Genomic DNA, 27,954 nt, shown 5'->3' with positions numbered 1-27,954 from the left:
AAATAAAAAAACCCTATAGTAAACTATCAAAAAGATTAACAAGAAATATTATGAACATCAAAGAAACAACAAATATAGAGTCGCTTCTTCGTCATCTACAGAAAGACAAGAAAGCTCTTAGATGAGGAACCTTCGGTAGGCAATCTGTGTGCTCCCATATGACCACCTAATGCTTGAGAAGATTTGAAACGCTTTCTGCAGACCCTACATTCATAAAATCTTTCCCCATTTCTTTCTCTCTTCTTTTCTTTTGAATTCATCTTCGAAAGAACTTCTCTATGGATAGTCCTGTGGCCTCCAAGTGCCTGACCAGAAGTGAAACTCTTGCTGCAAAGATTACATCGGTGGCAATTACTAAAATCTTGAACATGATTGCTGGAATTTTGAAGATCTTTTGTATGACCATTGCCAAAATCACGAGTTACAAAGCTGTGCTCAGCAACATCTTCTAAATCTTGAGCATGATTGTCAGAATATTGCTTGCTTGTGCTAGAATATGAAATGAGAGAGGGATGGGAAGAGTCTTGTTGGGGTACGGAGAGTAGAGTTGTGGAGATGGTACCGTTGTCTTGATATAAAGGGAGAGAAAGTGATGAGAAAAGAGGATGAATGGTGGTGGGGCTGGGTTGATATGGAGAAAGAGAGAGAGTTAGGGAGAGTGGTTCACTGTCCATTGAATCCACAAGAGAACGAGAGAGAGAGAGTTGGTGCAATAGTGGGAGGGACAATTGTTTTAGGTCTTATATGGAGATTGAGAGATAGAGAGAGAGGGGGAAGTTCTACTCCCTTGAGGACTTACAGAGACAAAGAGAAGGGAATTTGCAGTTCTTTTAGGAGAGAGAGAAGATGGATGTGTGTCGGATAGAGAGAAAAAGAGAGGGAAGTTGTAGTGCTTTTAGGAGATAGAGAATGGATGTGCGTCGGATAGGATAAAGAGAGATTATACATTTTCAAGCTATAAAAATTAGGAAGATTATGTATTTTCATGAAATCAAAAAAATTGGGGGGATGATGCCGCCAAATTCCATTGGAGACCTAACGAACCTTCCTTTGATTACGCTATTTAATAACATCCCTTTCACGTTGGGATAGGAAAGATTAAATAATTGCCAAATGATTTTGTACTCCTGTAGAACTATTTTATTTTCCATATACTCCCTCGGCAACAAAAATCACTGATATTTCTTGCTTCTCTTACAAGATATTCCACCCGAGAAGCTTCTTTTATCTTCTTTTCTCCTCCAAAATACTTATTTCATTTTTTTCCAATATTACAACATTTTGTCTGTAATTTTTAATCCCAGCATTTTTGAATTTTTGAAGTCCAAAAATTATTTGAAAATTAAATATTTGGATTTTGAAAATCCAAAATTTGTAATTTTAATATTTTAAAAATCTTCTGGATCTTGAAAATATAAAATATGAAAATTCGAAAAATAAAATTTTCAATTTTCAAACTCCTGAAATTTCATTTCTTATTGTCGAAATGTTTTTGGATTTTGAAAACCCGATATTTACTTTAAATATACATTTCCGTTTTTTCAAAATACAATTTCTTTTTTCCCCTTAAGGATCTTATATTTTGCTAAATTTTGATATTCAAAGTCCAAAGATTGTTGTGAGGAAAAAAATTAAGGTAAAAAAGAAAAAAACTTGACTAGCCTTCAAGATCTGAAAATCTAGAATTTGGGATCTTGAAGGTCTGAATTTTTTTATTTAATTGAAGATCCGAAATGGGAAATTGGGGAAAAAAAAAATCTTGAATCTTAAGAACGGGTATACACGTAATAACATAACATTTTTGGTAATTTTACAATAAAAATAAAAATATTGGATATATACATATTTTTCTATTTTTAAAATATAAAATTTATTTGGAATTTGAATTTTAGAATTTTGAAAGTCCAAAAATTGAATTTTAGTGTCCTTGAACTTTTTTGGATTTTACAAATCCGAAATTTATTTTCAAATTAAATTAAAATTTGGATTTTTGAAAATTGTATTTTCTCCGTATTGTGTATTTTATAATATAATAATAATTTAAATGTACAATCTTACGAATATATTTGGAGTATTAATAATATTAAATATAATTGTTTTGAAATGATAGTATTATAAAATTGTATTCCTAATCAAGAAAATATTATTCAGTATCTTTAAAAAAAAAAAAATTTAAATACTTGTTTCATAAACATATAATGATATTATAGTGCAGAGAGAGAAAGGGATAATAGAGGTACGTTTGGCCTCCCATATGTTAATAATTATTTCCTAGATATCTGGTATTTAATTGCTGGTTAGAAGAATAGACGTTAGTTAGTAAGGGTAAAGAAGATTATCCTCTCTTCCATTAATACTTAGCTGCTTTGAAGATTATCAATCACATGTCAAAATGTAAATTATATTTTAAATAAAATTTATAATTAATTTTGTTTTGCATTTAATGTTTATCACATGAATTTAATAAATGTTTCAAGAAAAAAATATTCTTCAAATTGCAGCAATAATAGAATTCTTTTTTCAAAAAAATTTATAATTTTTTAAAATTTTATGGTGATGGAGAACTTTTTTTATTTATTTATTGAGAGCAGATGACCACAGAGTTTAATTTAAAAAGTATTTCCATATTGGAAGAAATTTCATGAGCACCATTAAATTAAAAGAACAAAGCATCAAGCATAATAAGAATCAAGCTTGAAATAATAGATAAAAGATTTTATGGGAGTACACTATCTATCTACTCCCTCTTGCTTAACTCTTGTTATGGATTTTTTTTTACTTTTTTTAGATCTCCACTTTTGGGAATGGAATATCTAGTATGCATTAGCCAACCTCAAAGAGAAAAAAAAGAAAAGAAATATATATATTTTTTAACTCCGCACTCTATATGTGCGAAAAAGAATGATATCCCATTGTGGCATAACAACTATCCAATTTTTTTGTGGAAGAGATCTAGATGTTCCAAATTCAACATCTAAGTTTTGCAAATAATCATTTAGTAATACTTAGATAGATTAAATTAAAAAAAATCTCCTTAAATAATCATTTCTCCTGAGCAAGTTGTTGTACACTATATTCCCCTCGGAGATGCGCCCTAAATAATAGTGATTTAAGCGGGATTAGTAGCTAAATTTATTTTATGTTAAATTCTTCAGAGAAAAATATATGTTTCAATTGCATAATTTTCATACATGTTGCAAATTTTACAGTTTTTTTTGACAAAGGAGAACCCAAAAAATTTCGTATATATCTTTTTTTTTTTTTTCTAACATTATATAGATTTTATCATTAATTTTCCAGTATTTAAACCTATATGCATTTTCTATCCGTTATGACAATAATAGTCAGAAATTGTTAAAATGACTTTATTATCCTTCTTTAGATTTTCAAAGTCCATTTTAAAACTTTCGAATGTTTAGCATGTGAAAACATTTTTGGATTTTAAAAATCAAAAAATTGCAAAAAATTTTATTTACCCAAAAAAAAGTGTCCAAACAATTTAGGTTATGAAAATTGTAATTTCCTATTTTCAAAATCAGAAAATTGCATTTTAGCCTCCCCACACTTGCAGATTTGAAAATCTAAAATTTATTTGAAAATTGAATTATTGTATTTTCCAAATACCAAAGTTGCATTTAGTGTCCCTGAACATTTTTTATCTTAAAAAAATCCAAATTTTACTTTATAATGTTTGGATTTTCAAAATCTTACAATTGCATATTCCTACTAGATCATCTATTTTATTTAAATTCAGATATAAAAAATATATATAAAAAAATCTCTTGGAAAAACAGTAAAAAATCCAAACTCCTCTTCAAGACACAAAAATCTGAAGATCTTCCAGGTCTGGTATTTTTTATTGATTATGGATCTTGAATATCAGAAATGTCGGAAATTTCGAAACCACAAAAAAATGGATGCATATGTAATAGCAGTAAATTACAGGTAAATTGTAAATACAGTGAAGTAAAATAGATACTAATGTAATTTTCTCTTATTTATATCAACAATGTGATCCACCAGGACCTCTGAGATAGGGCCAGTTCTTGAAAATCTCCTTTTATTTATCTGATATTGTTGTGATTAACCTTATGCCCACCAATTTTTTTTTTGGTCATGCGTTCCATAATAATAAAAGCAAACAAAATCACCGACCAAAATGCATATCCGAACACTCCAGGCTTCAAAGTAAAGCAAATTTGAGATTCTAAATTTAGACTAAGGGACGAAAAACACAACAAAGAAATGAATAATTAAGACGCCATAAAAAGGAAAAACATAAGATAAAAATAGAATAATTTCAACTTTTGCTATACATTCCAAAATAAGAAAATCTCACAATGATTTTTTACCATCTCTTTCACCACAAAACTAAAAAACTCATCCTAAACTAGCAAAAAGATTAAGTAGAAATATTATGAATTCTTCATCATCTACAGAAAGACAATAAAGCTCTTAGATGAGGAAGCTTTGGCACTGAACAACGATATGTGTGCTCCTATATGACCACCCGATGTTTGGGAAGATTTGAAGGGAACAACGATATGTGTGCTCCTATATGCCTCCATTGCTTTCTTGCTTCTTTTCCTCTAAACACGTATTTGAAAGAACTACTCTGTGGAGAGTTATGTGGCCTCCAAGTGCCTGACCAGAAGTGAAACTCTTGCTGTAAAGACTAACTTTGTTTACGATTTAGAGAGAGAGAAAAAAAGTTATACTGCGTTTAGGACTTAAAGACAGAGAGAATATAAATTACGTATTTGGTGAAAGCAAGAAGTCCAAGAAATTAAAGGAATGGATAGATGTTTCAGCACGAAGTCCAAGAAATTAAAGGAATGGATAGATGTTTCAGCAAGAAGTCCAAGAAATAAATTAAAGGAATGGATAGATGTGGCGATGACGAACTCGTAAGGCTATCTAATGGGGCTCCCGACAAATCTTCACGAAGAATGGGAAGATAAATAATAGCCACAACGTTTACTACTCCTACAGGAGTAGAAAATACATATACTTCGGCCAAAACTCATGTTATAGACAATTTTCAGATCCTAAATTTTGGCATTTCAATTTCCAGAATACGGCAACAAGCCTATAAGAAAAGAAAAACAAAACTCCATACTCTCTCTCTTTGTGCCTTAAAAAGAGAAAAAAATAGACCTACGAAAATTACTTATACATCTGATTTTTTTTTTCATGTTTTCCAAGTTTTACTGTTAATTTTTCTGTTATTATATCTATAGCCATTTTGTACTTGCTATTACAATAATGCCGAGTAATTTCTTCAATTACCAAATTACCCTTTTCAAAATTCAAAATCTGTTTGAAAATTTCTTAGTTTTGCAGTTTAGAGTCCCCTAACACATTTGGATTTCAAAAATCCCTAAATTGTATTATAATAATAATAATAATAATAATAATAATAATAATAATAATAATAATAATAATAATAATAATAATAATAATAATAATAATAATAATAATAATAGGGTGCAGTTTGTATAGAGTCGAGTGTCACACCCCAAGAATTTACAATACTGTTATTCTTGAGATGTGACAGTCAAAACATATATACATCTCTTGATAAGACAAATTTACATTGGCGAATTCTTACAAAGTAATAAAAGAAAGCTTAGGCACAACTGCAATATCTTCCAAGGTTGATCCTGACGAACACTCAAAATGAAACCGTAATTATCCTGAAAAATGTTTTTCATAGTTTGATGAGTTTGGCTACTCAATAAGTGATCATCATAATCCTAAAAATAATCATCGATGAAAGATATAAACAAACTTTCAAAATGGAGGTCAATTAAAAACAATGCGAGCACAAGCATTTATAGATAACAATTTTACTTTCAGAAATGCACAATTAAACATAATCCAAATGATTGAAATGCATATAACATTTTAATGGCAGTGCATAATTCAAAAGATTTTACAAAATTACCCTACTGGAGTCCCAAGTAGGTCACCTATATACCCCATCAGCGTCCTGATGGGTCAGCTTAATCCCTATCGGCGTCCCAAATAGGTCCACTTAATCCCTGCAGGTCCAATTATACCTCACCGGCGTACCGGATGAGTCCACTTAATTCCTACCGGCGTCCCGAATAGGTCCACTTATACCTCACCGGCTAACCGGATGAGTCCACTTGCATACTTAAAGTATTTCTAAATCGTTAAACATTCGAAAGCAGCAATATCATGTACTCAACGTATCACTGAAATCATTAATATGAATTTCACTGAAACCATTAAATACAATCACTTTCAATAACATTTCTTAAATAATCGGTCAAATATTTTGGGCTCAAATTTAGAAAGGTAGCAGTTCGTAAAGACATTCTAGCATAATTGGCAATCTAATATGTACAAAAAAACTCTTACAGAAAAGCAAGAATACGGAATTATTACAATTTATGGGATGTCATTTCGTAAATAAACATTTCACTGACAATGCTATAATCAATTGCAAAAATATCAGTTTTCAATTAATGAGGCAGTCATTTGCACATGTAATTTACAATGTCTAAATATTCAAAAACAGTAGAAAGAAATCTCACAATTTTACTAAAAGCAGAAATATCACATTTTTTTTTAATAATTTTACAGTATCTAAAATTTTCTAACAATAGACAAGAAAAATAAATAAATTTATTTCTAAGAATTTACAGCATTTAAAATTTCTAACATAAATACAATATCACAATTTTATTAAACAGATTATTTTTCAAAATAAAGAGATCACTTGCGCATAAAATTTATCCCGCCTAAAATTCATGTTAATAAGCATAAATAATTATTTCATGTCATTTTTAAAAAGAACAGATTTTTTTTCAAGATAATGAAGTCACTTACCTAAAATATTTGAGAGGGAGCTTCCGATAAAAATTCGGCTAGAGAAAGAAAGAGCTCACTGCGTTTCGACTAGAGTGAGAGATACCTCAAAACTTTCTAGGGTGGGAGTCCTCACCTCTCCTATTTAAATTCTTATAATATATTATTATATTATTTTATTAAGCTCCACCTCATACCTGAGGTGTCGCGTTAAAAGTCCGTTTTTAACATATGAAAACCATGTTCACTAAAGGACTTGGCAAAGCAGCAAGCAAAAGCTTAAACCAGGTAAAAGCTTTGGAAAATAGTGATGGCCTCTAAGGACCATCATGCTCATACAAACCATCACCTGTTTAAAAGTTTATTTTCTCTTTTTTTTTTTTTTTTGAAATTTTAGGATTGTTACTTTCTTTCCTCCTTAAAGAAATTTAGTCCTCTAAATTTGTGTACCTGGTTACTGAAAAAGATAAGGATATTTTTCTCTGATATCGTCTTCTCGTTCCCAAGTCGACTCCTCTCTTGAATGATACTGCCATAATACACGGACCAAAGGAATCTCCTTCTTGCGCAACACTTACACCTTTCTATCCAGTATCAAAATTGGCTGCTCAATGAAGGATAGGTCCTTCCTGATCGGTAAAGGTTCATATTTCAAGATATGGGATGGGTCGGGCTGATATTTTCGTAGTGAAGATACATGAAAGACATTATGGACTTTTGCCAATTAGGGTGGTAAGGCAAGTCTATAAGCAACATCTCCAATTCTTTCCAGGATTTCAAATAGTCCGATGTAACGTGGGTTCAACTTTCATTTCTTGCCGAATCTCATAATGCCTTTTATTGGTGAGATTTTTAGGAAAACTCGATCACCTTCAGTAAATTCAAGATCTCTCATTCGGTTATCGGTATAACTCTTTTGTCGACTTTGAGCTATTCTAAGCCTCTATCGAATTAATGCTATCTTATCTGCGGTTAGCTGGACAATTTCTGACCCCAAAAGCTTCCTTTCACCAACCTCATCCCAACAGATGGGTGACCTGCATTTCCTTCTATACAGGGCTTCATATGGTGCCATCTGGATACTGACTTGGAAGCTATTATTATAAGCAGACTCAATCAGAGGTCAATGGTCATCCCAACTTCCTGTAAAGTCAATGACACAGGCCCTCAGCATATCTTCCAAAGTTTGGATGGTCCTCTCCGATTGTCCATCAGTTTGGGGATGAAAGGCAATGCTAAAGGTGAGTCTCGTTCCCATGGCTGACTGTAGCCGAGCCCAAAATTTAGAAGTAAACTGAGTATCCCTGTCCGATACAATACTGACCGGAACTCCATGCAACCGCATTATTTCTTTAATGTACAACTGGGCCAGTCGATCCAAAGTGTACGTCGTGCGAATCGGCAGAAAATGAGCAGCTTTGGTCAGCCGGTATACAATGACCCAAATGCTATCATGTCATGCATTTGTTCTAGCCAAGCTAGAGACAAAATCCATAGAGATGTGCTTCCACTTCCACTCTGGCATGGGTAAAGGCTGCAACAACCCAACGGGCCTTTGATGCTCAGCTTTTACTTGCTGGCATGTTAGGCACTTAAACACAAATAGCGCTATCTCTTTTTTCATATTATTCCACCAAAAGGTTTTCTTCAGGTCCTGATACATTTTAATACTTCCGGGATGTATCGTATAACGAAAGTGATGTGCTTCTTCCAATATAGTTTTCTTCACACTCTAATCATTTGGGACACAAATCCGACATTTGAATCTTAGCAAATCCTCACTACATATAGAGAATTCATTTCTCTTTCCTTGCTTCAGCTCTTCTACAATTGTTATAAGCTGATGGTCTTTCTTTTGTGCCGATCGAATCTTTTAGATTAATTGGGGTTCTGCCTTAATGTTGGCAATCATACTTACCACACCATTAATGGACGGAGCCGGATGCCAATCCACTATTTCCTCTAACAATCTCATTTCTTGGATCATTAGATGAGCTAAGACTCCCATAGATTTTCTACTTAGAGCGTCGGCCACAACGTTCGCTTTTCCTGAATGATAATGGATTATACAATCATAATCTTTTAAGAAATCCATCCATCTTATCTGCCGCATATTTAAATCCTTCTGAGAGAAAAGGTATTTCAAGCTCTTATGATCCGTGTATATTTCGAATTGCTCACCATATAGATAATGCCTCCATATTTTCAAAGCGAATACTAGTGCAGCCAATTCCAAGTCATGAATTGGATATCTTTTCTCATATTCTTTCAACTGTCTGGATGCATATGCCACTACTTTCGCATATTGTATTAATACACAACCCAAGCCTTTATGTGAAGCATCACTATAAATCACAAATTCCCCACTCCCCTCAGGAATAGTTAAAATAGGTGCTGAAGTTAATCGAACTTTTAGTTCTTGAAAACGCTCATCACATTCACTTGTCCACTCAAATTTGACATTTTTCTATGTCAATCGAGTCAATGGGGTTGCGATTCAAGAAAATCCTTCTACAAATTTTCTGTAATATCCTGCCAACCCCAAAAAACTTCGAACTTTAGTCACATTACTTGGTTGTTTCCAATTAACAATGGCTTCAACCTTTGAAGGATTAACTGATAGACCTTCTTTTGATATGACATGTCCTTAAAATATCACTTGTTCAAGCCAAAATTCACATTTACTAAGTTTAACATACAATTTCTTTTCTCTTAATATTTACAATATTATTCTTATCTTAATATTTACAATATTATTCTTACATGCTGCTCATGTTCCTTCTGATTCTTGGAATAAATTAAAATATCATCGATGAATACCACAATAAATTTATCCAAAAAGGGCTTAAAGATCCAATTCATCAAATCCATAAATGCAGTCGGTGCATTGGTTAATCCAAAAGGCATTACTAACATTCATAATGGCGATACCTTGTTCTGAAAGCTGTCTTGGGAACATCTTCACTTTTAATCTTAAGCTGATGGTGTCCAGATCTAAGATCAATTTTTGAAAATACATGTGATCCTTCTAATTGATCATATAAATCATCAATTCTAGGTAATGAATACTTATTTTTCACTGTCACTTGGTTCAACTGTCTATAATCGATACACAATCTTATAATCCCATCTTTCTTTTTAACAAACAATACCGGAGCACCCCAAGGTGACACACTGGGCCTGATAAGACCTTTATCTAATAATTCTTCCAATTGTTGTTTCAGTTCCTTAAGTTCTACAGATGCCATTCTATAAGGTGCCTTAGAAATTGGGGCCACCCCTGGCAATAATTCAATAGAGAATTCAATTTCCCTGTCTGGCGATAATCCTGGCAATTCTGCCGAAAAACGACGAGAAATTCTCGGATAACCGGAATGGTATCCAAATTTATCTCTTCTTTCCTATCTTCTTTGATATAGGCAAGAAAGCCTTGACACCCTTTTCGAAGGAGGCGATTAGCTCGAATACAGAAGATTATATATGATGGGGAGTCTTCTTTGATACCATTGAAGTAAAATACTGGTTGATTCGGAATACTAAAGGTAACCATTTTCTTGTAACAATCAATACTTGCATGGTATGCAGAAAGCCAATCCATGCCTAAGATTACATCAAAATCTTGAATTTCTTGGAGTATTAAATCGACGAACACTTCATTTTTTTCTATCTTTATTACACATGATTTGTACACTATATTGGTGTTAATTGAATTTCCCTTCGGTGTGGCTACCTCTAGAATGTATTCTAATTGTTCTAGTTCTGCCTTTAAGTGGCATGCAAAGTGTGATGATACAAATGAATGAGTAGATCCATGATCAATCAAAACATGAGCTATTTTTTGGAAGATAATAAGAGTATCTTGGATCACTGATTTTGAGGCCTGAGCGTCGTGCTTGGTAATCGCAAATACTCTTCCCTTCATCTGAGGCTTTTGAGCTATCTCTCCCTGCGTTGGAAGCTGTTGCATCTGTAAGCTAGGACATTGTCTAATCTGGTGTCCCAATTTTCCACATTTAAAACCGGCTCGGGTATTCCAATAACAAGGGCTGGATCCATGGTTTTTCCCACATTTTTTACATGGTTCTATTGGGCTCTGAAGTGGTAAGGGCCTTGGCTTTTTGTTTGCCCTTTCAAACTGTTGTCGATTAGATGATGTGGGTCTAACATGGCTTTTCTGATTTTTCGTCTTTTGGTAATCTTCAAAATCTTTTTCCACAATTTGGGCTCGATCCACTATTTCAGCATAAGTTCTCAATTTCAAGACTGATATTCTGCTTTTAATAGCTGGCCTGAGACCCCTTTCAATTTTTTTCACCTTTCTTGCCTCATTGTTAATCATATGTGGTGCCAACCTGGCCAATTCAGTAAACTTGGCCTCGTACTGTGTTACTCTCCGATTTCCTTGGATTAATTCTAAAAATTCCATTTCTTTTTGGTCTCGAATAAAATCTGGGAAATACTTTTCATTGAATGCCTCTAGAAATACTTCCCAAGTCAATGGTTTGTTTTCTTTGACTAATACTCCTTTTGTCATTCGCCACCAGTGTTGTGCTTCACCTTCTAACATAAAAATTGCCAAGGCCACTTTCCTATCATCAGGACATTTCATTACCTCGAATATTTTCTCCAATTGCATAATTCATCCCTCGGCTTCCAGTGGGTTTACAACACCCTTAAAAGAAGGTGTATTCAATTCTTAAATTGTTCGATATCACTCCCACCATTTCTCGTAACTGACTGCCTGGGTGGATTGTTGTTTTCCATCTGATGTTGCATTAGAGCAACCATATTTCCCAAGGCTTTGTGAATTCCTTCCATATTAGCTTCAGCTATTTTGGATCTTGACTTCGTCTCAGTTTGTAAACGCAATAAATGGGATTTTAAGTACATTCTTTTTAAATTTCTGAGAATCTTAAAACTATTGCTCTGATACCATAATTGTCACACCCCAAGAATTTACAATACTGTTATTCCTGAGATGTGACAGTCAAAACATATATACATCTCTTGATAGGACAAATTTACAGTGGCGAATTCTTACAAAGTAACAAAAGAAAGCTTAGGCACAACAACAATATCTTCCATGGTTGATCCTGACGAGCACTCAAAATGAAACCGCAATTATCCTGAAAAATATTTACCATAGTTTGATGAGTTTGGCTACTCAGTAAGTGATCATCATAATCCTAAAAATAATCATCGATGAAAGATATAAACAAACTTTCAAAATGGAGGTCAATTAAAAACAATGCGAGCACAAGCATTTATAGATAACGGCAGTGCATAATTCAAAAGATTCCACAAAATTACCCTACTGGAGTCTCAAGTAGGTCACCTATATACCCCATCAGCGTCCTGATGGGTCAGCTTAATCCCTATCGACGTCCCAAATAAGTCCACTTAATCCCTGCAGGTCCAATTATACCTCACCGGCGTGCCGGATGAGTCCACTTAATTCCTACCGGCGTCCCGAATAGGTCCACTTATACCTCACCGGCGAACCGGATGAGTCCACTTGCATACTTAAAGTATTTCTAAATCGTTAAACATTCGAAAGCAGTAATATCATGTACTCAACATATCACTGAAATCATTAATATGAATTTCACTGAAACCATTAAATACAATCACTTTCAATAACATTTCTTAAATAATCGGTCAAATATTTTGGGCTCAAATTTAGAAAGGTAGCAGTTCGTAAAGACACTCTAGCATAATTGGCAATCTAATATGTACAAAAAAACTCTTACAGAAATTCAAGATTACGAAATTATTACAATTTATGGGATGTCATTTCGTAAATAAACATTTCACAGACAATGCTATAATCCATTGCAAAAATATCAGTTTTCAATTAATAAGGCAGTCATTTGCACATGTAATTTACAATGTCTAAATATTCAAAAACAGTAGAAAGAAATCTCATAATTTTACTAAAAGCAGAAATATCACATTTTTTTTTAATAATTTTACAGTATCTAAAATTTTCTAACAATAGACAAGAAAAATAAATAAATTTATTTCTAAGAATTTACTGCATTTAAAATTTCTAACATAAATACAATATCACAATTTTATTAAACAGATTATTTTTCAAAATAAAGAGATCACTTGCGCATAAAATTTATCCCGCCTAAAATTCATGATAATAAGCATAAATAATTATTTTATTTTATTTTTAAAAAGAACGGATTATTTTTCAAGATAATGAAGTCACTTACCTAAAATATTTGAGAGGGAGCTTCCGATAAAAATTCGGCTAGAGAGAGAAAGAGCTCACTGCGTACCTGGTTACTGAAAAGAAATTTAGTCCTCTAAATTTGTGTACCTGGTTACTGAAAAAGATAAGGATATTTTTCTCTGATATCGTCTTCTCGTTCCCAAGTCGACTCCTCTCTTGAATGGTACTGCCATAATACACGGACCAAAGGAATCTCCTTCTTGCGCAACACTTGCACTCTTCTATCCAGTATCAAAATTGGCTGCTCAATGAAGGATAGGTCCTTCCTGATCGGTAAAGGTTCATATTTCAATATATGAGATGGGTCGGGCTGATATTTTCGTAGTGAAGATACATGAAAGACATTATGGACATTTGCCAATTCGGGTGGTAAGGCAAGTCTATAAGCAACATCTCCGATTCTTTCCAGGATTTCAAATAGTCCGATGTAACGTGGGTTCAACTTTCATTTCTTGCCGAATCTCATAATGCCTTTTATTGGTGAGATTTTTAGGAAAACTCGATCACCTTCCGTAAATTCAAGATCTCTCATTCGGTTATCGGTATAACTCTTTGTCGACTCTGAGCTGTTCTAAGCCTCTATCGAATTAATGCTATCTTATCTGCGGTTAGCTGAACAATTTCTCACCCCAAAAGCTTCCTTTCACCAACCTTATCCCAACAGATGGGTGACCTGCATTTCTTTCCATACAGGGCTTCATATGGTGCCATCTGGATACTGGCTTGGAAGCTATTATTATAAGCAGACTCAATCAGAGGTAAATGGTCATCCCAACTTCCTGTAAAGTTAATGACACAGGCCCTCAGCATATCTTCCAAAGTTTGGATGGTCCTCTCCGATTGTCCATCAGTTTGGGGATGAAAGGCAGTGCTAAAGGTGAGTCTCGTCCCCATGGCTGACTGTAGCCTAGCCCAAAATTTAAAAGTAATATGAGTATTCCTGTCCGATACAATACTGACCGAAACTCCATGCAACCGCACTATTTCCTAAGAAAATCTTCTTTTTTCTACTACGTTGATTTACTATTTGATTTTAGAACTGAGGAATTTGTTTAGAGTCAAAAATTAATGTACAACTGGGCCAGTCGATCCAAAGTGTACGTCGTGCGAATCGACAGAAAATGAGCAGCTTTGGTCAGCCGGTATACAATGACCCAAATGCTATCATGTCATGCATTTGTTCTAGGCAAGCCAGAGACAAAATCCATAGAGATGTGCTCCCACTTCCACTCTGGCATGGGTAAAGGCTGCAACAACCCAGCAGGCCTTTGATGCTCAGCTTTTACTTGCTGGCATGTTAGGCACTTAGACACAAATTGCGTTATCTCTTTTTTCATATTATTCCACCAAAAGGTTTTCTTCAGGTCCTGATACATTTTAATACTTCCGGGATGTATCGTATAACGAGAGTGATGTGCTTCTTCCAATATAGTTTTCTTCAGACTCTCATCATTCGGGACACAAATCCGACATTTGAATCTTAGAAAATCCTCCTTACATATAGAGAATTCGTTTCTCTTTCCTTGCTTCACCTCTTCTACAATTGTTATAAGCTGATGGTCTTTCTTTTGTGCCGATCGAATCTTTAAGATTAATTGGGGTTCTGCCTTAATGTTGGCAATCATACTTATCACACCATTAATGAACGGAGCCGGATGCCAATCCACTATTTCCTCTAACAATCTCATTTCTTGGATCATTAGATGAGCTAGGACTCCCATAGATTTTCTACTTAGAGCGTCGGCCACAACGTTCGCTTTTCCTGAGTGATAATGGATTATACAATCATAATCTTTTAAGAAATCCATCCATCTTATCTGCCGCATATTTAAATCCTTCTGAGAGAAAAGGTATTTCAAGCTCTTATGATCTGTGTAAATTTCGAATTGCTCACCATATAGATAATGCCTCCATATTTTCAAAGCGAATACTATTGCAGTCAGCTCCTAGTCATGAATTGGATAGCCAGCTCCTAGTCATGAATTGGATATTTTTTCTCATATTCGTTCAACTGTCTGGATGCGTATGCCACTACTTTCGCATATTGTATTAATACACAACCCAAGCCTTTATGTGAAGCATCACTATAAATCACAAATCCCCCACTCCCCTTAGGAATAGTTAAAATAGGTGCTTAAGTTAATCGAACTTTTAGTTCTTGAAAACGCTCATCACATTCACTTGTCCACTCAAATTTGACATTTTTCTATGTCAATCGAGTCAATGGGGTTGCGATTCGAGAAAATCCTTCTACAAATTTTCTGTAATATCCTGCCAACCCCAAAAAACTTCGAACTTTAGTCACATTACTTGCTTGTTTCCAATTAACAATGGCTTCAACCTTTGAAGGATCAACTGATAGACCTTCTTTTGATATGACATGCCCTAAAAATATCACTTGTTCAAGCCAAAATTCACATTTACTAAGTTTAACATACAATTTCTTTTCTCTTAATATTTACAATACCATTCTTACATGCTGCTCATGTTCCTTCTGATTCTTGGAATAAATTAAAATATCATCGATGAATAGCACAATAAATTTATCCAAAAAGGGCTTAAAGATCCAATTCATCAAATCCATAAATGCAGTCGGTCCATTGGTTAATCCAAAAGGCATGACTAAAATTCATAATGGTCATACCTTGTTCTGAAAGCTGTATTGAGAACATCTTCACTTTTAATCTTAAGCTGATGATATCCAGATCTAAGATTAATTTTTGAAAATACATGTGATCCTTGTAATTGATCATATAAATCATCAATTCTAGGTAATGGATACTTATTTTTCACTGTCACTTGGTTCAACTGTCTATAATCGATACACAATCTTATAGTCCCATGTTTCTTTTTAACAAAAAAAAACGGAGCACCCCAAGGTGACACACTGGGCCTGATAAAACCTTTATCTAATAATTCTTTCAATTGTTGTTTCAGTTCCTTAAGTTCTACAGGTGCCATTCTATAAGGTGCCTTAGAAATTGGGGCCACCCCTGACAATAATTCAATAGAGAATTCAATTTCCTTGTCTGGCGATAATCTTGGCAATTTTTCCGAAAAACGTTGCGAAATTCTCGGATAACCGGAATGGTATCCAAATTTATCTCTTCTTTCCTATCTTCTTTGATATAGGCAAGAAAGCCTTGACACCCTTTTCGAAGGAGGTGATTAGCTCGTATACAGGAGATTATATATGATGGGGAGTCTTCTTTGATACCATTGAAGTAAAATACTGGTTGATTCGGAATACTAAAGGTAACCATTTTCTTATAACAATCAATATTTGCATGGTATGCAGAAAGCCAATCCATGCCTAAGATTACATCAAAATCTTGAATTTCTTGGAGTATTAAATCAACCAACAGTTCCTTTTCTTCTATCTTTATTACACATGATTTGTACACTATATTGATGTTAATTGAATTTCCCTTCGGTGTGGCTACCTCTAGAATGTATTCTAATTGTTTTAGTTCTACCTTTAAGTGACATGCAAAGTGTGATGACACAAATGAATGAGTAGATCCAGGATCAATCAAAACATGAGCTACTTTTTGAAAGATAATAAGAGTACTTTGGATCACTGATTTTGAGGCCTGAGCGTCTTGCTTGGTGATCGCAAATTCTCTTCCCTTCATCTGAGGCTTTTGAGCTATCTCTCTATGCGTTGGAAGCTGTTGCATCTGTAAGCTAGGATATTGTCTAATCTGATGTCCCAATTTTCCACATTTAAAACAGGCTCCGGTATTCCAATAACAAGGGCTGGATCCATGGTTTTTCCCACATTTTTTACATGGTTCTATTGGGCTCTGAAGTGGTAAGGGCCTTGGCTTTTTGTTTGCCCTTTCAAACTGTTGTCGATTAGATGATGTGGGTCTAACATGGCTTTTCTGATTTTTCGTCTTTTGGTAATCTTCAAAATCTTTTTCGACAATTTGGGCTCGATCCACTATTTCAGCATAAGTTCTCAATTTCAAGACTGATATCCTGCTTTTGATAGCTGGCCTGAGACCCCTTTCAATTTTTTTCACCTTTCTTGCCTCATTGTTAATCATATGTGGTGCAAACCTGGCCAATTTAATAAACTTGGCCTCGTACTGTGCTACTGTCCGATTTCCTTGGATTAATTCTAAAATTTCCATTTCTTTTTGGTCTCGAATAAAATATGGGAAATACTTTTCATTGAATGCCTCTAGAAATACTTCCCAAGTCAATGGTTTGTTTTCTTTGACTAATACTCATTTTGTCATTCGCCACCAGTGTTATGCTTCACCTTCTAACATAAAAACTGCGAAGGCCACTTTCCTATCATCAGGACATTTCATTACCTCGAATATTTTCTCCAATTGCATAATTCATCCCTCGGCTTCCAGTGGGTTTACAACACCCTTAAAAGAAGGTGTATTCAATTTCTTAAATTGTTCGATATCACTCCCACCATTTCCCGTAACTGACTGCCTGGGTGGATTGTTGTTTTCCATCTGATGTTGCATTAGAGCAAGCATATTTCCCAAGGCTTTGTGAATTCCTTCCATATTAGCTTCAGCTATTTTGGATCTTGACTTCGTCCCAGTTTGTAACGCAATAAATGGGATTTTAAGTACATTCTTTTTAAATTTTCTAAGAATATTAAAACTATTGCTCTGATACCATAATTGTCACACCCCAATAATTTACAATACTGTTATTCCTGAGATGTGACAGTCAAAACATATATACATCTCTTGATAGGACAAATTTACAGTGGCGAATTCTTACAAAGTAACAAAAGAAAGCTTAGGCACAACAACAATATCTTCCAAGGTTGATCCTGACGAGCACTCAAAATGAAACCGCAATTATCTTGAAAAATGTTTACCATAGTTTGATGAGTTTGGCTACTCAGTAAGTGATCATCATAATCCTAAAAATAATCATCGATGAAAGATATAAACAAACTTTCAAAATGGAGGTCAATTAAAAACAATGCGAGCACAAGCATTTATAGATAACAATTTCACTTTCAGAAATGCACAATTAAATATAATCCAAATGATTGAAATGCATATAACATTTTAACGGCAGTGCATAATTCAAAAGATTCCACAAAATTACCCTATTGACGTTCCAAGTAGGTCACCTATATACCCCATCAGCGTCTTGATGGGTCAACTTAATCCCTATCGGCGTCCCAGATAGGTCTACTTAATCCTTGAGGGTCTACTTATACCTCACCGACGTACCGGATGAGTCCACTTAATCCCTACCGGCGTCCCGAATAGGTGCACTTATACCTCATCGGCGAACCAGATGCGTCCACTTGCATACTTAAAGTATTTCTAAATCTTTAAACATTCGAAAGCAACAATATCATGTACTCAACGTATCACTAAAATCATTAATATGAATTTCACTAAAACCATTAAATACAATCACTTTCAATAACATTTCTAAAATAACCGGTCAAATATTTTGGGCTCAAATTTAGAACGGTAGCAATTCGTAAAGATATTCTAGCATAATTGCCAATCTAATATGTATAGAAAAACTCTTACAGAAATTCAAGAATACGTAATTATTACAATTTATGGGATGTCAATTTGCAAATAAACATTTCACAGACAATGCTATAATCAATTGCAAAAATATCAGTTTTCAATTAATAAGGTAGTCATTTGCACATGTAATTTACAATGTTTAAATATTTTAAAACAGTAGAAAGAAATCTCACAAGTTTACTAAAAGCAGAAATATCACATTTTTTTTAATAGTTTTACAGTATCTAAAATTTTCTAACAATAGACAAGAAAAATAAATAAATTTATTTTTAAGAATTTACAACATTTAAAATTTCTAACATAAATACAATATCCCAATTTTATTAAACATATTATTTTTCAAAATAAAGAGGTCGCTTGCGCATAAAATTTATCGCACCGAAAATTCATGATAATAAGCAGAAATAATTATTTCATTTCATTTTTAAAAAGAACGGATTATTTTTCAAGATAATGAAGTCACTTACCTAAAATATTTGAGAGGGAGCTTCCGATAAAAATTCGGCTAGAGAGAGAAAGAGCTCACTGCATTTCGACTAGAGAGATAGATCTCAAAATTTTTTAGGGTAAAAGTCCTCACCTCTCCTATTTAAATTCTTATAACATATTATTATATTATTTTATTAAGCTCCACCTCATACCATATGAAAACCACGTCCACTAAAGGATGTGGCAAAGCAGCAAGCAAAAGCTTAAACCAAGTAAAAGCTTTTGAAAATAATGATGTTTCCTAAGGACCATCATGCTCATACGAACCATCACCTGTTTAAAAGTTTCTTTTCTCTTTTTTTTTTTTTTTGAAGTTTTAGGATTGTTATACCTAGGCTCTAAACAATCAAATTCGAGTCTACGTCAATGTGATTTCACTGCTGAAAATCTTTGTGATAGCTTTAAAATACATTATATTATATTATAACTGGTAATATTATTTATATAATATTATGTTGTTAGGTTACAATATGCTTCTTAGTGGTATTTCAGAATTTACCCGAGTCCCCCATGAGACTTGGGTGAGTAACTCAGCTTTGCCCTCATGGTGAGGTGAGTTTGGGGAGAGAGTAAGAAGATTTTTTTTTTAGAAAACACCAATATATTTGTTAGTAATATGTTTTTAGATCGTTTGACAGTTTCTAAGATGATTTAAAAACTTTTTTTTATATATATTTTGTGCAAAATTCAAGATATAAATCAAGTTTTTAAATAATCCATTATTTATAAATCCTTTTTCATCTTATTTAGTATTCTAATGCACTCTATTTTTTTTTTTTTAAAAAAAATCCGAGTTTATAAATACTTTTCAGATTTTTTTTTGGGTACATAACTCTGTAGAGTCCTTGGCTGAGGCGATTCCCTAACCAAAAAAAAAAAGTCAAAACAATTTTAAGTTATGAAAATAAAAAATTATTTGAAAATTGAAATTTCATATTTTAAAAATCTGAAAATTGCATTTTAGCCTCCCAACAACCTCAAATTTTTATAATAAAAAATTTGCTTGAAAATTGAATTTTTTTATTTTCCAAATACGAAAGTTGCATTCAGTGTTCCTAAACATTTTCAGGTTCAAAAAATCCAAAATTTACTTTATAATATTTAGAATTTCAAAAATCTTAAAATTGCATTTTCCTACTAGATCATGCAGTTTTTGTTAAATTTGGATATTGAAAATCCGAAAGCAAATTTCAAGGCAAAATGAAATAAAATAAAAATCCAAATATCTACAATTTCAGATATTGCAGCGTTTGATATTTGTTATTGATTTCGGATCTAATAATATCGTAAATGTTGGCAAATTCGAAATCACCAAAAAAATGGATACATATGTAATGGTAGTAAATTACGGGTAAATTTTACATATTGTGAAGTAAAATGGGTACTGATATAATTTTCTATTTTTTATATGAGCAATGGGACCGGCCAGGACCTCTAAGGTAGGGCCCAGCGTTTTAAAAAACGCCGAGTCGAACCGGACTCGCCCGGTTCGACTCGGAATTCGCGAAAAGGGACCGGATCGGTTGAAAAATCGGAAATCGTCCGGTTCTAGAGAGAACCGGATGATTCCGCACAGTGACTCGCCGATTCGTTGTACGGAATCGGCGAGTCCGTACGGATTTTTTTTTTTTTTTTTTTAATCCATGATAGATTTTTTTGTAATACTTGATCGATTTTTTTGTAATCCATGATCGAATTATTTTTGTTTTTTTGTAATCCATGATCGAATTTTTTGGTTTTTTGTAACCCATAATAGAATTTTTTGTAATCCATGATCGAAACGTTTGTTTTCTTTTCTTGTAATCCATGATCGCTTTTTTTGTTTTTTTTTGTAACCCTTGATAGAATTTTTTGTAATCCATGATCGAATGTTTTGTAATACATGATCGAAATGTTTGTTTTTTTTTTGTAATCCATGATCGAAATGTTTGTTTTTTTTTTTGTAATCCATGATTGAATTTTTTGTTTTTTGCTTTTTTTGTAACCCATGATAGAGTTTTTTGTAATCCATGATTGAATTTTTTGTAATCCATGATCGAACTGTTTTTTTCTTTTTTTGTAATCCACGATTGAATTTTTTGTTTTTTTTTGTTTGTTTTTTTTTGTAATCCATGATCGAATTTTATGTAATCCATGATCGAATTTTATGTAATCCATGATTGAATTTTTTGAAAATTTGTGATTTTTTTTTTAATACATGATCGAATTTTTTTTTGTAATCCATGATAGAATTTTTTGAAAATTTGTGATTTTTTTTTTAATCCATGATCGATTTTTTTGAAAATTTGTTATTATTTTTTTTTAATCCATATTATTCAAAAAGAAAATGAGAGAGATGATGATTCTGAGGCCCCCCTATCCCAGCCATATTATTCACATATCGAGTCCCAACAGCAACAGTGTAGGGATGAGCACGAAATACTATAAATTAAATGCTGAATGGCTGTTCATGCAGGGAAAGAACATATCAATATTCGCATATTCATTCAAAAACATGAAAATTCTTAATGAAGTACCCTCATTTTTTATTGAATTCCTAAAAAACAATATTTATAATGAATTTTAATAATTTTTTCGAATTTTTTTTAAGCTTTATTTTGACCGATTCACCCGATTCCCGATCCGGATCGCCGATTCGCCGATCCGGATCGATTTTTTGGAAGCCCGATCCAAGTCACCGATCCGTTTTTTAAACCATTGGTGGGGCCAATTCTTGACAATCTCCTTTCGTTCATCTAATATGGAGGTGATTAAGCTGACGACCACCATTTTTTTTTTTTTTTTTGTGGTCATGCATTGCTAGTCCGAACTCTCCATGCATGCAAGTGAAGCAAATTTTAGATTCTAAATATAGATTGTGACATAAGAAAGAACAAAGAAATGAATAATTAAGATATAATAAAAAAACAGAATACGATTAAAATAAATAACAAAAGTAAGAATCACATTAACTTCAGCATTCTCTGTAAAAGATAATAAAAAAAGAATATTTCAATCTTTTGCTGCATGTTCCAAAACAAAAAAACCTCATAATGATTTTTTACCGTTTCTTCTACCACGAAAACCAATCCTAAACTATCAAAAAGATTAACAAGAAATATTATGAACATCAAGAAATATCGAGTCGCTTCTTCATCGTCTACAAAAAGGTAAAAAATCTCTTAGGAGAGGAAGCTTCGGTATTGAACGGCGATGTGTGCGCTCCCATATGACCACCCAATGCTTGAGAAGATTTGAAACGCTTTTTGCAAACCATGCATTCATAAAATCTCTCCCCATTGCTTTCTTTCTTCTTTTCCTTTGAATTCATCTTCGGAAGAACTTTTCTATGGATAGTCATGTGGCCTCCAAGTGCCTGACCAGAAGTGAAACTCTTGCTGCAAAGATTACATCGGTGGCCATTACTAAACTCTTGAACGTGATTGTTGGAATTTTGAGAAACTTGCGTATCGCCAATGCCAAAATCATGAGTTATAGGTTTGCGCTCACCAACATCTTCTAAGTCTTGAGTATGATTGCCAGAATACTGCTCGCAAGTGCTGGAACATGTAGAGAGAGAGAGATATGAAGAGTCATGTTGGGGTACAGAGAGAGTAAGAGATGTGGAGATGGGTTGAGAGGCAGTGCGGTTGTCTTGGTATGAAGAGAGATGATGAATGGTGGTGGTGGTGGGGTTGGGTTGATATGGAGAAAGAGAGAGAGTTAGTGAGAGTGGTTCAATGGGTTGGTCAGAACAGAGGTGGTCTTCAAGATCCAAAGGGTCGGCAAGACCGTGAGAGTTGTAAGAACATGGCCGTGCCATGGACTCCAGAGAGAGCTAGCTGGGTGAGGGAATACTGTTTGAGGGGGAGCGATTAGGGGTTATAGAGAGATTGAGAGAGAGACACTGATTTGATTTGGAGGAGGGTTTAAGACATTTATAGATGATGGATATGTGTGGGGATAGAGATTACATATCTTCAATATATCCAAGAAATAGAGGATGATGGGGCGAAATTCCGTTGGAGCCCTAACAAAACCAACGAGTAAAATGTTTCACGAATAGGAACAATTAAATAATAGCTAAAAGATTTTGTGGTCTTGTAGGACTATATTTTTCACATACTCTCTCGGCAACACGCTCATGTTAGAGGGAGAATGAAGGGTATTATAATAGGGTATGTTTGACCTCTCCACATAAGGGTTTAGTTGTCGTATTCGTCAACAATGCCCTCATGAGTATTAGAATATCAAGAAAAATATTTTAAGGGATATTATTAATTATCACCAGTATTGAAATATCAAGAAAAATATTTTAAGGGGTATTATTAATTATCACTAGTATTGAAATATCAAGAAAAATATTTCCAGGGGGATTATTAATTATCACGAGTATTGAAATATCAAGAAAAATATTTTAAGGGGAATTATTAATTAATTCTGTATCGCAGCAAAATTAGCAATCGAGAGAAAAATTGCCATCTTTTTAAAAAAAAGTTCTACAGAAATATACGATCACATATGTATATGCTTTTTTCAATATTATTTAAATTTCATTGGAGCCCTAACGAACCTTCCTTTGATTACGCAATTTAATAACCTCCCTTTCACGTAGGGATAGGAAAGATTAAATAATTGCCAAATGATTTTGTATTCCTGTAGAACTATTTTATTTTCCATATACTCCCTCGGCAACAAAAATCACTGATATTTCTTGCTTCTCTTACAAGATATTCCACCCGAAAAGCTTCTTTCATCTTCTTTTCTCCTCCAAAATACTTATGTCATTTTTTTTCCAATATCACAACATTTTGTCGGTAATTTTTAATCCCAGCATTTTTGGATTTTTGAAGTCCAAAAATTATTTGAAAATTAAATTTTTATATCTTGAAAATCCAAAATTTGTAATTTTAATATTTTAAAAATCTTCTGGATCTTGAAAATATGAAAATTTGAGAAATAAAAATTTCAATTTTTAAACTCCTGAAATTTCATTTCTTATTGTCGAAATGTTTTTGGATTTTTAAAACCCGATATTTACTTTAAATATACATCTCCGTTTTTTCAAAATACAATTTTTTTTTTTCTCCTTAAGGATCTTATATTTTGCTAAATTTTGATATTCAAAGTCCGAAAATTGTTGTTAGGATAAAAAAAAAAAAACTTGACTAGCCTTCAAGATCTGAAAATCTAGAATTTGGGATCTTGAAGGTCTGAATTTTTTTATTTAAATGAAGATCCGGAAAGGGAAATTGGGAAAAAAAAAATCTTGAATCTTAAGAACGGGTATACACGTAATAACAGAACATTTTTGGTAATTTTGCAATAACAATAAAAATATTGGATATATACATAATTTTCTATTTTTAAAATATAAAATTTGCTTGAAATTTGAATTTTAGGATTTTGAAAGTCCAAAAATTGAATTTTAGTGTCCTTGAACATTTTTGGATTTTACAAATCCGAAATTTATTTTCAAATTAAATTAAATTTTGGATTTTTTAAAATTGTATTTTCTCCATATCGTGTATTTTATAATATAATAATAAGTTAAAAGTACAATCTTACGAATATATTTGGAGTATTAATAATATTAAATATAATTTTTATGAAATGGTAGTATTATAAAATTGTATTCCTAATCAGGATGATATTATTCAGTATCTTTAAAAAAAAATAAAATTTAAATACTTGTTTCGTAAACATATAATTGATATTATAGTGCAGAGAGAGAAAGGGATAATAGAGGTACGTTTGGCCTCCAATATGTTAATAATTATTTCCTAGATATTTGGCATTTAATTGTTTGTTAGAAGAATAGATGTTAGTTAGTAAGGGTAAAGAAGATTATCCTCTCTTCCGTTAATACTTAGCTGCTTTGAAGATTATCAATCACATGTCAAAATGTAAATTATATTTTAAATAAAATTTATAATTAATTTTGTTTTGCATTTAATGTTTATCACATGAGTTTAATAAATGTTTCAGGAAAAAAATATTCTTCAAATTGCAGCAATAATAGTAATTCTCTTTTCAAAAAAATTTATAATTTTTTATAATTTTATGGCGAAGGAGAACTTCCTTTTTTTTTTTTTTTTTATTGAGAGGAGATGACCACATAGTTTAATTTAAAAAGTGTTCCCATATTGGAAGAAATTTTATAAGCACCATTAAATTAAAAGAACAAAGCATCAAGAAGAATAAGAATCAAGCTTGAAATAACAGATAAAAGATTTTATGGGGGTACACTATCTATCTACTCCCTCTTGCTTAACTCTTTTTATGGATTTATTTTTACTTTTTTTAGATCTCCAATTTTGGGAATGGAATATCCAATTTTCATTAGCAAACCTCAAAGAGAAAAAAAAAAAGAAATATATATTTTTTTTATCTCAGCACTCTATATGTGCGAAAAAGAATGATATCCCATTGTGGCATAACAACTATCCAATTTTTTTGTGGAAGAGATCTAGATGTTCCAAATTAAAAAATCTAATTTTTGAAAATAATCATTTAGTAATACTTAGATAGATCAAATTAAAAAAAATCTCCGTAAATAAACATTTTGCCTGAGCAAGTTGTTGTACACTATATTCCCCTGGGAGATGCGCCCTAAATAATAATGATTTAAGCGGGATTAGTAGCTAAATTTCTTTTATGTTAAATTCTTCAGAGAAAAATATATGTTTCAATTGCATAATTTTCATACATGTTGCAAATTTTACAGTTGTTTTTGACAAAGGAGAACCCAAAAAATTTCCTATATATCTTTTTTTTTTTTCTAACATTATATAGATTTTATCATTAATTTTCCAGTATTTACACCTATATGCATTTTCTATCCGTTATGACAATAATAATCAGAAATTGTTAAATTACTTTATTATCCTTCTTTAGATTTTCAAAGTCCATTTTAAAACTTTCGAATGTTTAGCATGTGACAACATTTTTGGATTTTAAAAATAAAACAATTGCAAAAAAATTTATTTACCCAAAAAAAAGTGTCAAAACAATTTTGGGTTATGAAAATAACTTGATTTGAAAATTGTAATTTCCTATTTTCAAAATCAGAAAATTGCATTTTAGCCTCCCAACACTTTCAGATTTTTAAAATCTAAAATTTATTTGAAAATTGAATTATTGGATATTCCAAATACCAAAGTTGCATTTAGTGTCCCTGAACATTGTTTATTTTAAAAAATCCAAATTTTACTTTATAGTGTTTGGATTTTCAAAATCTTACAATTGCATATTACTACTAGATCATGTGTTTTTGTTAAATTCAGATAATAAAAATATTTAAAAAAAATCTCATGGAAAAACAATAAAAAATCCAAACTCCTCTTTAAGACCCAAAAATCTGCAGATCTTCCAGGTCTGGTATTCTTTATTGATTACGGATCTTGAATATCAGAAATGTTGGAAATTTCGAAACCACAAAAAAGTGGATGCATATGTAATAGCAGTAAATTACAGGTAAATTGTAAATACTGTGAAGTAAAATACATACTAATGTAATTTTCTCTTATTTATATCAACAATGTGATCCACCAGGACCTCTGAGATAGGGCCAGTTCTTGAAAATCTCCTTTTATTTATCTGATATTGTGGTGATTAACCTTATGCCCAACAGGTTTTTTTTTGGTCATCCGTTCCATAATAATAAAAGCAAACAAAATCACCGACCAAAATGCATATCCGAACACTCCAGGCTTCAAAGTAAAGCAAATTTGAGATTCTAAATTTAGACTAAGTGACGAAAAACACAACAAAGAAATGAATAATAAGGACGCCATAAAAAGGAAAAAAATAAAATAAAAATAGAATAATTTCAACTTTTGCTATACATTCCAAAATAAGAAAATCTCACAATGATTTTTTACCATCTCTTTCACCACAAAACTAAAAAACTCATCCTAAACTAGCAAAAAGATTAAGCAGAAATATTATGAATTCTTCATCATCTACAGAAAGACAATAAAGCTCTTAGATGAGGAAGCTTTGGCACTGAACAACGATCTGTGTGCTCCTATATGACCACCCAATGTTTGGGAAGATTTGAAGCGCCTTTTACAAACCTTGCATTCATAAAATCGGCCTCCATTGCTTTCTTGCTTCTTTTCCTCTAAACACGTATTTGAAAGAACTACTCTGTGGAGAGTTATGTGGCCTCCAAGTGCCTGACCAGAAGTGACACTCTTGCTGTAAAGACTAACTTTGTTTACAATTTAGAGAGAGAGAAAAACGTTGTACTGCGTTTAGGACTTAAAGACAGAGAGAGAATATAAATTACGTATTTGGTGAAAGCAAGAAGTCGAAGAAATTAAAGGAATGGATAGATGTTTCAGCAAGAAGTCCAAGAAATTAAAGGAATTGATAGATGTTTCAGCAAGAAGTCCAAGAAATAAATTAAAGGAATGGATAGATGTGGTGATGGCGAACTCGTAAGGCTATCTAATGGGGCTCCCAACAAATCTTCACGAAGAATGGGAAGATAAATAATAGCCACAACGTTTACTACTCCTACAAGAGTAGAAAATACATATACTTCGGCCAAAACTCATGTTATAGATAATTTTCAGATCCTAAATTTTGGCATTTCAATTTCTAGAATGCGGCAACAAGCCTCTAAGAAAAGAAAAACAAAACTCCATACTCTCTCTCTTTGTGCCTTAAAAAGAAAAAAAAATAGAACTACGAAAATTACTTATACATCTGATTTTTTTTTTCATGTTTTCCGAGTTTTACTGTTAATTTTTCTGTTATTATATCTATAGCCATTTTGTACTTGCTATTACAATAATGCCGAGTAATTTTTTCAATTACCAAATTACCCTTTTCAAAATTCAAAATCTGTTTGAAAATTTCTTAGTT

The 27,954-nt window shown here is 32.6% G+C and overlaps 1 protein-coding gene across 1 annotated transcript; it reads right to left on the bottom strand.

Moving 5' to 3' along the window:
• Positions 1-95: 95 nt before the first annotated feature.
• On the bottom strand, positions 96-23,251 carry LOC148778949 (uncharacterized). Its single transcript, XM_088855316.1, has 2 exons — positions 22,245-23,251; positions 96-489 (listed from the first exon to the last, which is right to left on the bottom strand). The coding sequence occupies exons 1-2, from the start codon at positions 22,901-22,903 to the stop codon at positions 96-98; spliced, it is 1,053 nt and encodes a 350-aa protein (XP_088711442.1). The 5' UTR covers positions 22,904-23,251.
• Positions 23,252-27,954: the final 4,703 nt, after the last annotated feature.

This window comes from Amborella trichopoda, chromosome 13, assembly GCF_054954075.1.
Source record: "Amborella trichopoda isolate Santa Cruz 75 chromosome 13, AtrichopodaSantaCruz75HAP2 v2.0, whole genome shotgun sequence".
Lineage (NCBI taxonomy): Eukaryota > Viridiplantae > Streptophyta > Magnoliopsida > Amborellales > Amborellaceae > Amborella > Amborella trichopoda.
The sequence above is the reverse complement of the archived record's forward strand: the minus strand, read 5'-3'. Positions and strand labels throughout refer to the sequence as shown.